This window comes from Eretmochelys imbricata, chromosome 10, assembly GCF_965152235.1.
Source record: "Eretmochelys imbricata isolate rEreImb1 chromosome 10, rEreImb1.hap1, whole genome shotgun sequence".
In the NCBI taxonomy this organism is placed as follows: Eukaryota; Metazoa; Chordata; order Testudines; family Cheloniidae; genus Eretmochelys; species Eretmochelys imbricata.
This window is the reverse complement of record NC_135581.1, coordinates 3527157-3539311: the sequence shown is the minus strand read 5'-3', so window position 1 is coordinate 3539311 and position 12155 is coordinate 3527157. Positions and strand designations below refer to the sequence as shown.

The 12155-nt window shown below is 46.7% G+C and overlaps 1 protein-coding gene across 1 annotated transcript in view; it reads left to right on the top strand.

Annotated features, from left to right (window-relative positions):
- RAB26 (RAB26, member RAS oncogene family) overlaps positions 1-6567 on the top strand; it is a 210230-nt gene extending 203663 nt beyond the window's left edge. Inside the window, exons 6-9 of the mRNA XM_077828741.1 lie at positions 1702-1767; positions 5047-5103; positions 5704-5780; positions 6465-6567. Of these exons, the coding sequence (XP_077684867.1) occupies positions 1702-1767; positions 5047-5103; positions 5704-5780; positions 6465-6567 (303 nt within the window). The remainder of the gene's footprint in view (positions 1-1701; positions 1768-5046; positions 5104-5703; positions 5781-6464) is intronic.
- Positions 6568-12155: the final 5588 nt, after the last annotated feature.

Sequence of the window (12155 nt, the reverse complement as noted above, 5' to 3'; positions counted from 1 at the left end):
AGGGCATATCGAGTGGGGTCCCGCAGGTATCGGTTCTGGGTCCGGTTCTGTTCAATATCTTCATCAATGATTTAGGTAATACCATAGACAGTACATTTATAAAGTTTGCTGATGATACCAAGCTGGGAGGGGTTGCAAGTGCTTTGGAGGATAGGATTAAAATTCAAAATGATCTGGACAAACTGGAGAAATGGTCTGAAGTAAATAGGATGAAATTCAATAAAGACAAATGCAAAGTACTCCATTTAGGAAGGAACAATCAGTTGCACACATAGAAAATGGGAAATGACTGCCTAGGAAGGAGTACAGCGGAAAGGGATCTGGGGGTCATAGTGGACCACAAGCTAAATATGAGTCAACAGTGTAACACTGTTGAAAAAAAACCGAACACTATTCTGGGATGTATTAGTAGAAGTGTTGTAAGCAAGACACGAGAAGTAATTCTTCTGCTCTAGTCCACGCTGATATGGCCTCAGCTGGAGTACTGTGTCCAGATCTGGGCACCACATTTCAGGAAAGATGTGGACAAATTGGAGAAAGTCCAGAGAAGAGCAACAAAAAATAATTAAAGGTCTAGAACACATGACCTGTGAGGGAAGATAGAAAAAATTGGGTTTGTTTAGTCTGGAGAAGAGAAGACTGAGAGGGGACATGATAACAGTTTTCAAGTACATAAAAGGTTGTTACAAGGAGAGGGAGAAAAATTGTTCTTCTTAACCTCTGAGGATAGGACAAGAAGCAATGGGCTTAAATTGCAGCAAGGGTGGCTTAGGTTGGACATTAGGAAAAACTTCCTAATTGTCAGGGTGGTTAAGCACTGGAATAAATTGCCCAGGGAGGCTGTGGAATCTCCATCATTGGAGATTTTTAAGAGCAGGTTGGACAAACACCTGTCAGGGATGGCCTAGATAGTCCTGCCATGAGTGCAGGGGCCTGGACTAGATGACCTCTCCAGGTCCCTTCCAGTCCTATGATTCTATGAAAATTGTTCCTAGACACCCTTCCCCTCAACCCAGCCTCCCCGCCGTGCAGGGTAAGTGTGCTGAGTGTGTCCCTGCTCTCGGCAGCCCTGAGCCTTAATGGCAGGGCCCAGCAGGGTCTATCTTGTTAGCGTTCCTGGTGTCTGCAGTCAAAGAGCCGCTCTCCAAGTAACAGCAACGTGTCTTTGTTGATACGTGCCCTTGCAGCCAGAAATCTGTCTTTTTCTTGTAACGATTTAATCAGTCCCCCAGCTGTCCTGCCCCTGTAAATCAGAGGCTGCACGCCAGGGGGTGCTCAGCTCCACAGGACTGTGTTACATCACTGAGGGCAGAGGGAGATGCTGAGACTTACCCAAACTTCTTCCAGTAGGTTGTGTAGCCTCGTTCATCATGGCTTTAGGAAATGCATGCGCTATAGGGGACTGAGTCTGTCTCCCTGCAGGTCCCCCAGTAAGATGTTAAAGGGATGCTGTGTTTGATCTTAGAGGAAAGGCCACAATCATGTGAATAGCAAAACATGGCAATCAGATAGCACGTGTGTATGAAGTGAATGGATCAGATGTCTCCCACCGCCAGGGCTGGGCATGTCCCCCGGGTGGCAGGCCTGGGAAGCGGGTAGCTTTGTGAACTGGCCCCACTGCGGCCTGCTCCCTCTTGGAGCTCCTCCGTCCGGAATTGTCTCTACCCATGCTGTGCAGCCTCTGTTCTCTTTCCCTCCTAGGCGTGGCTGACCGAGATCCATGAATACGCACAGCAAGATGTGGTCCTCATGCTCCTGGGAAATAAGGTGAGTTGGGCCCGGCCACGTAGCCAAGCTAGTTTCCAGGCAGTCACGCTGTCTCATTGCCAGTCAGGTCCAGGACGCCCCCCGCCTATGGGAGCTCCACCGTAATGGGCATTAACCATCTGCAGATGTGGTTTCAAAGCCTAACATTGGCCTGAAATGTTGGGGGCTCTCAAGAGCCCAGGGATGCCTTCATCTCGAGCTGGCAGGAAATCCGCTTTGTTCTTTATGCTCCGTGAAGCAGGCATCACTCAGAGCTGGGGAACCTCCCCAGGAGGCTTCTGGTGCTGCTGGGCCCTCAGCAAGGTCTCTTAGCAAATGTAAGCAGGAGAATTAGGTTATGGGGGATGCAGACTGGGCTAAATGTCCAGCAGTGCCCTGCCCTCACTGTGCTGCGGCATTTGCTGGTCCAAGGGCCTGACCCTTACCAGTGATTGGGCTCCCTTTCTGAGTATCCAAATTACCAGCTGCGTGAGTGACCCTGGGGTGAGGTGGCCAGTTACTGACATGGAGGTGAGCGGGGTCCTGTGTCTGGGGAGGTCTGTGTTGGCAGAGCCCTGTTCATCTGACTCAGCTGGTTTGCAAAATTGGGATGTGTGATACTGCTTGGGGGAAACTCCCGTTTTTTCACTTTGTTACATCGTTGCCTGATGTCAGCATGCTCAGACCCTACTGTACAGAGTTAGTGATGCTTAGGGCATCTATCACCTCTTTGCTCCAAGGATCTTGAGGCACTTTGCAGACACTGGGCCCAGTCTGCTAACAGATTTTGCTGGCTTCCACTGTGGGGGGAATGTGGGCTGCAAGCCCCTGTATGCCGCTGTAGTGCAGGCCCTTACTACAGTGACAGGGGGTGTTTCCGTCGCTGTATTAAATCCACCCCCTGGTCAATGGAAGAATTCTTCCATTGACCTAACGCTGTCTACAGTGAGGTGAGGTTGACCTAATTACATTGCTCGGGGCTGTGAAGAATTTTGCACCCTGTGTGATGTAGCTACTTGACCTAAGTTTAGAATCCTAGACCTCATAGATCCATAGTCTAACCCACTGCGAAGATCCAGGATTTATTGTGCATAAACCTTCCAAGACAGACAGCTCCAGCCTCCTTTGGAAAACCTCCAGTGAAGGAGTTTCCACGTCCTCCAAAGGCGTCTGCTCCATTGGCCGACTGTTCTTACAGTTAGGGAGTTTTTCCTGAGATTTAATCTAAATACTATAGTTTGAACACGTTGCCTCTTGCCCTGCCCTCTGTGGCAAGAGAGAACAACTTTTCTCCATCTTTTTTATGGCAGCCTTTCAAGTATCTGAAGACTACGATAGATGTCCCCCCTTAATGTCCTCTTTTCTAGAGGTAGCCCAGGTTGGGTCTGTGAGTTATTACTTGGCCAGTGTTTGATTCTTGGGTGCCTATGAAATGAGAGGTGCTTTCCATGGGTAGGCTCCGGAGGAACAGGGGCATGTTCAGTATGGAACACACAGGCCTGTTTGGAGACCTGCTTTACTGAGCTGCTTTACTGAGTTTCTTCCCTAGTCTACAAAGCGGGCCCTGAGTGGGAGGAATGAAGAGGTGTCCGTAGATCCTGGCTATATGTCAGTCCCTGCCTGTGGGGATCCATGATCATGCTTCTCTGAGGGTTGGTTCAGCACTTGCTTTCCCTCCTGAGCAGCGGAGATCCGGACGGACAGATCCTTGCCTTCTCTCTCTTTAGTGATAAACATTGGGACACCTAAACGGTGGTCAGCCGCCTGGCCAGGAGTCAAAGGGCCAAACCCGACTTGCTCGTGAACTAGCGTGGATCCCAATCAGCTGCATCCTCAACCTGAGCAGCTCCCAGTAAGACCAGGTGCCCTCTGGATCCAAGCAGCCTGATGCTTCTCTGGCTGCTCCCCTAGGTTTGCTCCCCTGGGTTTGAGAGCAGGAGCTGTGCTACCCAGAGCCAGGCACACTTGTCACATTCTTCTCTGATACCAGACTCCAATTTTGCCGGCCCGAGACTGTTCCCTCCTTCATGTCATAAGAGTTGATTTGCAAGAACATTACAGAAGCCCTCCCAGGAATAGTGAATTGGAAGCAAAGCTTCGGGAATTAAAAGAATCGTTCTTGTCTTCATTCAGATCTCACTTACAAATCCCGCCTTAGCCTTTCCATTCCCGTTACCAGGGAGGGGGCTGCTGCCGGAAACAAGAGGCCAACTCCAACACAGTGCTGGTTGTTTCCGCTAACCTAAGTGAATTACAAACACTTCTTGTTTATTGCATCGTGCCAGCAGCTGGATGATGAGTCTGATTGGGACCTGCCTGCATCTGCCTGGGTGTGCATGGACCAGTGGTCTATTGAAGGGCCTCTCTTGTTCGTTCCGGGGTGTCTCTAGGAACTTCTTTGAAGTGAATACCTTTGTGAGCCTGTCTGGAACTCGCTGAATTTAATTTCTACTTCAGCCTACTCTTCCACACCCTCAGGGTACATTGCTGTCCACCCCTTACCCTCATGCATGGCTCCTTCCCCTTTATCTACAGAGCAGTGACCTGGCGATTGACCTGGATTGATTGTATCTTTGCTGGGTAGGGATCAAACATCAGATGTGTGCTTGTTTCCCTGTTGAATCGGTTTAGGGCAGCCCTGCCACTCCATCCATTCACTGCAGGAGACTCCTTGGACAAGTGTGGCTTTAATCTCTCTCCGGGGCTGAAGCCAAGTGTGCGTCGATTCATTACTTAGTTCTCCAACTCGATAATTCTAGTCTTTCTGCCCTGCTATGGAGCCGTCATTCAAGGATCTCAGAGCATTCAACAGGCATAAGTTAATGCTGTCTCCCATCCCCCCTGCGACACCAGGAAGTGTTCGTCTCTCCGTGTTATAGACGGGAAATTGAGGCACAGAGTAGCTAAGTGGATTTGTTCAAGGCCAAGTTAATGACAGAGCCATGGATGGAACCCAGGAGTCCCAATTCTCTCTTTTGCTCTGCGCATTAGACCATATGCCCCCTTTCCTCGAGCAACAAGTCATGGCACAGAAATCGCAGCCTTAGCCCTCCTTGTGCTTTCCCGGCTCCAACAACTCAAGCTGATCTCCCCAGCGCGTGTATGGGAGAAAAGACACCACCTCCTTTGGCCCAGCTCTCTTGTCAGTGAAGTGAAATGTGATTTACTGGTGACGCTGCGGGGGGCGGGGATGCTGAGTGACTGCACTATTCATGTCTGTGTCAGCCCGCGCTCCTTAGCTTTGCCGGACATTGCTCTGCTGATCCATTGCAAATTGCTCTTTGTTGTTATCGCTGCTAGGTGGATTCGACCCAGGACAGAGTGGTAAAAAGGGAAGACGGAGAGAAATTAGCCAAGGTACGTGTGTCCTCGCAGCCCAAGACTTTGCCCAGATAAATTAGCTGCTGCTTGCACTTGCTTGGGAAAGTTGCATTTACAGTTAAGCTATGAGGCTACAGCCGCTAAACAATGAGTCTCCGGGGCTGAAGGCTGGTGCAGGGGCCAGTCTGTAGTGGGAAGGAGCCTGCGCAGTGCTGCCTTGCATGGCCTGGCTTTTTCATTTCTTGTGTTTCTTTCCCCTCTCTCTCCTCTCCCTTCTCCCGCTCTCTGCCTCTCCTTGTGCTTTCCCAGCCCCTTCTCACCCCTCACGCTGCTCTCACTTTGCCGCCTCGCTGCTGTTTTCAGTGCTTGGCAGAATAACCCTCCCCCTCCTGGTATTTTTCCTATCAAACCCTCCTGTCCTCCCAGGGTTTCCCCTAAAGGCCACGTTCCCCTCAAGACCACTCTCTGGCAGAGTCCGATTCCAAAGCCTCTGTCACTTTGCACATCCGGAGTCAGACGGGTTTGTTAGGGACTGTGTCTGGAGCTGGGCTCTCTTGTACCAAGCAGACAGCATGAACCCGTGGCCTGTCCTGGGCCACTGATGGGTCTCGTACTGAGACGGGTCTTGTCTTGCAGGAGTACGGAGTCCCCTTCATGGAGACCAGCGCGAAAAGCGGCTTGAATGTCGACTTGGCCTTTACGGCCATCGCAAAGTAAGTTAACTGTCCTACTGCTGCCTCTCCTGTTGGAATGCAATCTGCACCGCTCCCAGTTCTCCGCTCCCTTCCCGCACTGACTCAAAACGAGTGTTCAACACTGAAACAGAAACCACAGCCCGCCATTGCACAGCATTATCCTCTATCTTAGCATGCCACGGTACAGTGTGGGTCAGCTAGCTTCACCCCCAGCCCTCCTCTGTCAGCAAGAAATAATCACAGCCCCCATCTTTAAACCAGCCTCTGGGATTTGTTTCTCTTTTGTATACGCAGGGGAAAGTTCTGAGAAATGGCCATAAAAACCATTGAAGTTGACTCCTGAATTCCATTAATTTTTGGTACCAATCGTATCTAAGGAGCAAGATGAGTTGATTCTGAGGCTTTTTCTTGCATTGTCTTGCATCTAAGACTGATTTAGGAAAGCACTTAAACATATTTAACTTGATGTCTGAAACGTAACTTCAGTGGGACTTTAACCATGTGCTTAAGTGCTTTCCTGAGTAGAGACGCTTTCCTGAACCGCAGCCTAAGTACCCAGCCCAGCCCAGCTTAGCTTGAGAATGAGCCACGGCCCACGGCACTGCGATGAAGACGGCATTGATAAAGGTTTTCCCCGCCTGTGATTTGCTCCCGGGGGTTCCTTTTACAGGCAAAGCGATAACCTGTCTGTCTCTCCTGCAGGGAGCTGAAACACAGGTCCATGAAGCTGCCCAATGAGCCCAAATTCAAGCTTCATGACTACGTGAAGAAGGAAGTCAGAGGCTCAGGATGCTGCAGATCCTAAAGCGCAGGCTCCAGCAGCCAGGGCAGCTGTATAGAGACTCATGCCAAGTGTTCGTGTGCCACACTCCCTCCTCGTGGACAGTATGTGCATGTGTGTTCGTTGTCTGTGTATTCTCGTAACGGTGAGCTGAGATGTGGCGTGAAAGGAGCAGAAGAAAAGGCTCTGTCCTGGCAGCCCCGACGCTGGCTCTGGTGCAGCCACTTCATTCCAGGCCCCGCGGCCCAACACCCCATTGTAGTAGTATTCCTTAATTACATGCTGTGATCGCTTCGGGGGGGGTGTAAAACTTCAAGTTCCTCCCAGGGGGACAAAACCATCTGTCCCACGTCAGTCACTGGGGACCTGTCCATTCCTGCGAGCTAACGGTTGCTAATCCTGACATGGGTTTGACGCAGACTTTCTCCAACGCGTCCAAAGAGGAGTTTGGTATTGGTCCACACGCACACCTAGACATCAAGAACTCCTGTTATCATGGGGACTCTTGATACTTACTCCCTCTGTGGCCTTGGGCAAGTCATTTGACTGCCTTGTGCCTCGGTTTCCCCACCTATAAAATGGGGATGATAATACTTACCCAGCAGCAGAGAGCAGTGCGAGGATTAATGTTCAAAAGCTCTATAGAAGTGCTAGGTATTATTATATGACTGAGGGAAACTTTCCCCCACTCATAACTGTTTCTGGGCTACCCCGCTCCATTCCATTTTTCTTTTCCCACTTGGGATTCAATTATGAAAACATTTTGGCCCAGGGTACATTTTGTGTGTATTACAGATCTATATACATGCCCAAGAGAGATCTCTGTTTTCAAGGCAAACATTTTTGTAGTCTCTCCCTTGTTACATACATCAGTTTCACCATGTTGTATAATATATATTCCTTGCTAGAGCCTTCTCCTGCTCTGCCCTGCAAAAGACAAGAGCTTAGCTATCTTGTTTTGAGTAAGCTCCTGCAAACGTACCTGTTGAACAGAGAAACCCTGATTGTTTACATGTTTGATAAAGGCTTTTGCTCTCCATTATTGCTGTTTCTAGTATTCTGAGTAAAAACCCCCAATGTATTGCAGCTTATTCTAACTATCCTAACGTGGCTGATAGCGTTTTCAGACTGCCATGCTGCTTTGATTTCTTTAAAACTCTTTTGGGATACATCTTGCTTTCAGCTAAAGAAAACCAAGGAGAATGCTATAGGTTTTAACTGTACAGGTTTGTTAAAAGCCCTTTGCCAGCACTGTTCATTGGAATCCCCCGCCCCTTTGTCTTTTAGCAGTGTTATTTTTGTAATGTACTTCTAAATGCAATGTTTGGGAGAGTTGAGAGATGTTGCCAAAAGGGGATTTTTAACTGCAGATAGTTGCAAATTTCATATTTATGACTATCAGGGTTAATTGCACTGAATTTCCCAACACCACTTTAATTGTGAAATAAATAGTTCTTTTAATCAGCAAATCAAATCCCCACCAGCTGCAAGCCGGTTGGGGATTACTTAGCTCATTAAAATCAACCCCCTTGTTCTGTTCAGCTGAACCAAGTTAAGTTGGGATGCTGCATTCTGTCCACACCTAAACCTTGCTCCTGCCAAGGGGAGCTTGGAGTTTGAAAGGAACGCAGGATCCAGGCACAGCCACTGAAGCAATGGTCTCAGGCCGCAGAGAAAGTCACTTTTCCACAATGAACTACTTTAATGGTGAGTGTTGTACAAAGAATTGCAGATACTCTGTTAAGGTCAGTCTGATGCGTTTTTAGTAGCAGCGTAAGGGCAAGGAAGAGTCCTAAAAAGAAAAGTTGCAAGCCAGGCCTCGTCAAAACATGGCAATTATTTTCCCCTGGAAATTTTGAAATTTTTCCTTAAATTTCTCATTAATTTTTTTCAGATTTTTGCTTAAAACCTGTAAACAGATTTTTTTTTATTTTCATAAACCAAAAACCATGTTTTCCTTCAAAACAAACAAAAAAAATGTACCAAAAAAAAGTTTGTTTTTTTGTCAAAAAATGTTTTGATGAAAATCTTTGGACTGCAGCAGGTAACATGATGTGAACCTTGGCCTGAAGAGGGAGATACTGATAAATAACTGACCCCACCAGGCCTGTTATTGGATAGGACTCAGTGTGCTGTTCTGCAAGTGTTTGCAGGTAACTAAATGCGTCATGTGGACCGCACTTCCGGGCAGTTGTCTCCATGCAGCTGGTGTGCCCTGTAGCAGGGCCCAGTGAAGTGCAACGACTGTATTGGATTCAGCAAACTTGTCTGATCCTCTCCTGGTCAGAGCTGTGTCTGAGAGATCATAGAAGCCAAATGCAGGGAACAGAGTGTGTTTTTGAAAAGATGCAAGTGGACAGCATGTTTTAATTGGCATTTGTTCAGCAGTGCAAAGATGGTTTAAGATCTCTTGCCTATTCTCCAGAGAAACTATTTTGCGTGAGTAAATACAGCATATCTCTTGTGAGGAAACAATGTGCTACCTTTTAAATATAAGCTACTTGCTCTGTGTAAAGGTAGCCATGTGTTGCAATAACCACGCGAGTCTCACATTAGACCACAGAACTATCTGCCTTAAAATCACCCAATTCGTGGCTGTTTTCACTTTTTTCAAGCTTGTAAGCAGCAGCAAGGGCAGAGCAGGAGTTGGAGATTGAGTCTGGACAAGGGCATTACGGTGTGCAGGTGAGCTTTGCTGTGCTCCTGTTGCTGCTAACATCAGTAGCTGGCCTGCCTGCCCAGCTGGCAAATAGGTTTCTTCTTAGTTAGCCAGGCTCATTCCCTCTTATTAGACTGCACATAACTGCTTTGGCTGAAAATATTAATGGAGAAAAGTGGCATTCCTCTTTATTGACTCTGCTGCTACTGACTGTGCACCAATATTCTGAGTCACTAGTGTATTTGCAGAACTCCTAGGCAGAGGCAGGTTTCAGAGTAGCAGCCGTGTTAGTCTGTATTCGCAAAAAGAAAAGGAGGACTTGGGGCACCTGAGAGACTAACACATTTATTTGAGCATAAACTTTTCGTGAGCTACAGCTCACTTCATCAGATGCATCCAGTGAAGTGAGCTGCAGCTCACGAAAGCTTATGCTCAAATAAATGTGTTAGTCTCTAAGATGCCCCAAGTCCTCCTTTTCTTTTTAGGCAGAGGTAGTTGTCTAGGGCTAGGAGAGGACCTAGCAGAAATATACATGGGGACATTAGAGCATCACTACTGTTCATTTGGGCAATGACAGTCTGGATCTGGCCTCTGGAGCACTCACTTCTCCTTTTGATCTGCAAAGCAAAGTCCTTCAAGGAGCTTTCTGCTCCTCTCCTTTGGTCTGGTGCCACTGTGTGGCACCTAAAGGAAGTACTTCCCCCTGCCTGCCACTGAACTGGAAATTGTCAGAACCCAGCACTAGCGAACTTAGGCCATTCCTTCAGTACCTATGTAGTGAAATCACCCATACACTGAAAATTGTTAGATTCTGCTTTTAAAAAAACTAGTTTTCAGTGGTCTAACAGTACCTGAACTTTCTCACTGTGGAGAAGCATATGGTGAGCCCCCCCGTGCAAGACACCAGCCTCATTCACTGTATGGAGATGCCAAACAGTGACGGCTAATTGCAAAATCCTTCTGGAAAACTCACCAGTATACTTAATCCTTAATTAATACTTAATCCTAAAGTTCTGGTAGATTGCTGCCTCTCTCCTAGCAGGGCATAATCCTTTGAGCTTTGCTGTCTTTAATAAACCTGAAAAGAACCCCCACCTCCATTCTTTAAAATCTGCCAGTAGGAATAGAACTATTTAAAATCAGATATTTGAGTAAGAAATGTCAATGTCACTGCAGTGTGCTTTCCTGCCTTCCTCCCCAATTAAATCCCCCTGGCGTGAAGCAAACACTGATTGTTTTAATAGCAGAAATTAACAGCCAGTATCAAATAACTGATATTTTTTCTGGTTAAAAGCCTAGACTTTAAAAATAAGACTAAATATCCCACTGCACTTGATTAAAGCCCTTTCTGCTGCTTGACTTCTGCAGTCTATTTCTCAAAACTAACCTAGACTCTACTGCAGCACCTCCTGGGACTTGTGTAAGTTCTTGGCATCTATTTTTACATGGGCTTTTACTGCCACCAAGCAAGGAAGAATTATTCAGTACATTCAATCATAAACAAGCCTAAGAACTCAGTGTTGTGTGCACTAAAAACTTGCTGTCAGTTGTTTTACAGTTTTTAATGTTCTGTTCCTCTTAATAAATTTTTTTAAATGAGCCTGAGTCTTGACAATGGTATCTTGGTTTCAAAATAGAGAGCTAAGTAGAAACAAAAATAAAACCCAACACCCTCAACTGTTTAGTTACCCAGCCCACAGAAACCCCTTCCCCTGCTGTAGGAAGCACCTGTATTACAATCTCTGATCTCTCAAATCCCTTCCATCACCGAGAACCAACACAGGAACGGCCACACTGGGTCAGACCCACGGTCCATCCAGCCCAGTATCCTGTCTACTGACAGTGGCCAATACCAGGTGCCCCAGAGGGAAGTGAACTTAACAGATAATGATCAAGTTCTCTTTTAAACCCTATTATAGTCTTAGCCTTCACAACCTCCTCAGGCAAGGAGTTCCACAGGTTCACTCTGCACAGTGTGAAGAGCTTCCTTTTGTTTTAAATCTGCTGCCCATTAATTTCATTTGGCCCCTAGTTCTAATTATATGACCAAAGAAAAGTTATTTGCTTGTTCCCTTTCTCCACACCACTCATGATTTTTATAGACCTACCATATCCCCCCTTAGTCTCCTCTTTTCCAAGCTGAAAAGTCCTAGCCTCTTTAATCTCTCCTCATATGGGACCCATTCAAATCCCTCATTTAAGTTGCCCTTTTCTGAACCTTTTCTAATTTAAACTGACTTCACTGCTGGACTGAATTGCACCAGGGGAGAAAGATCACATACCTACCCAGGCAGGAACAGATTCACCAAGTAAACTACATTTCAGATCTAACTGGTCCCCAAATTGGCTCTACACAGAGTCCAATGTTCACTCCTGTACTTTTCTACTGAGAACACCTACGTTGTCTACTACTCTAGGCTAGGCCAATTAACTTTACCTTTATGGTAGGTATCCAAAAAAACCAGGAGTTTTCTGCATAATTCCAAGGCAAGTCAAATCAAAGGTTTAACCTTTCCATACTTCTCTTTGGAGATACCTCAACAAGTTAACTGTAGTGAATTTACTATTAAATCCTGCTAGTAACAGACTGATACAGTTCATCTTAACCTGCGATGTGAGTAGACTATTCTGTAACAATCCATTTGCTCTCTCCCTCTAGAGCCTACATTGTCATACCTTCCACCAAGGAAGGCTGTGAAAAGCACTGCAGCTCACACCACTACTCCCAAACGGCTTCAAAGAATAGAGCTTTTATATTGGAGGTCCTGACCCATCCAATGGATGGCATGTTCAGGATACCATCAAACCCACACACTGACTTGCATTAGACACTTTGTCAAATGTTTATGAAAATTTGAGTTCCATACTCAGTATTGAAAATTAAGTAAATCCAGCTCAGAGGCCATTCTTAGATTCTCCTTGACTAAGACAAGTTGTTTGGTATTGCTATAAG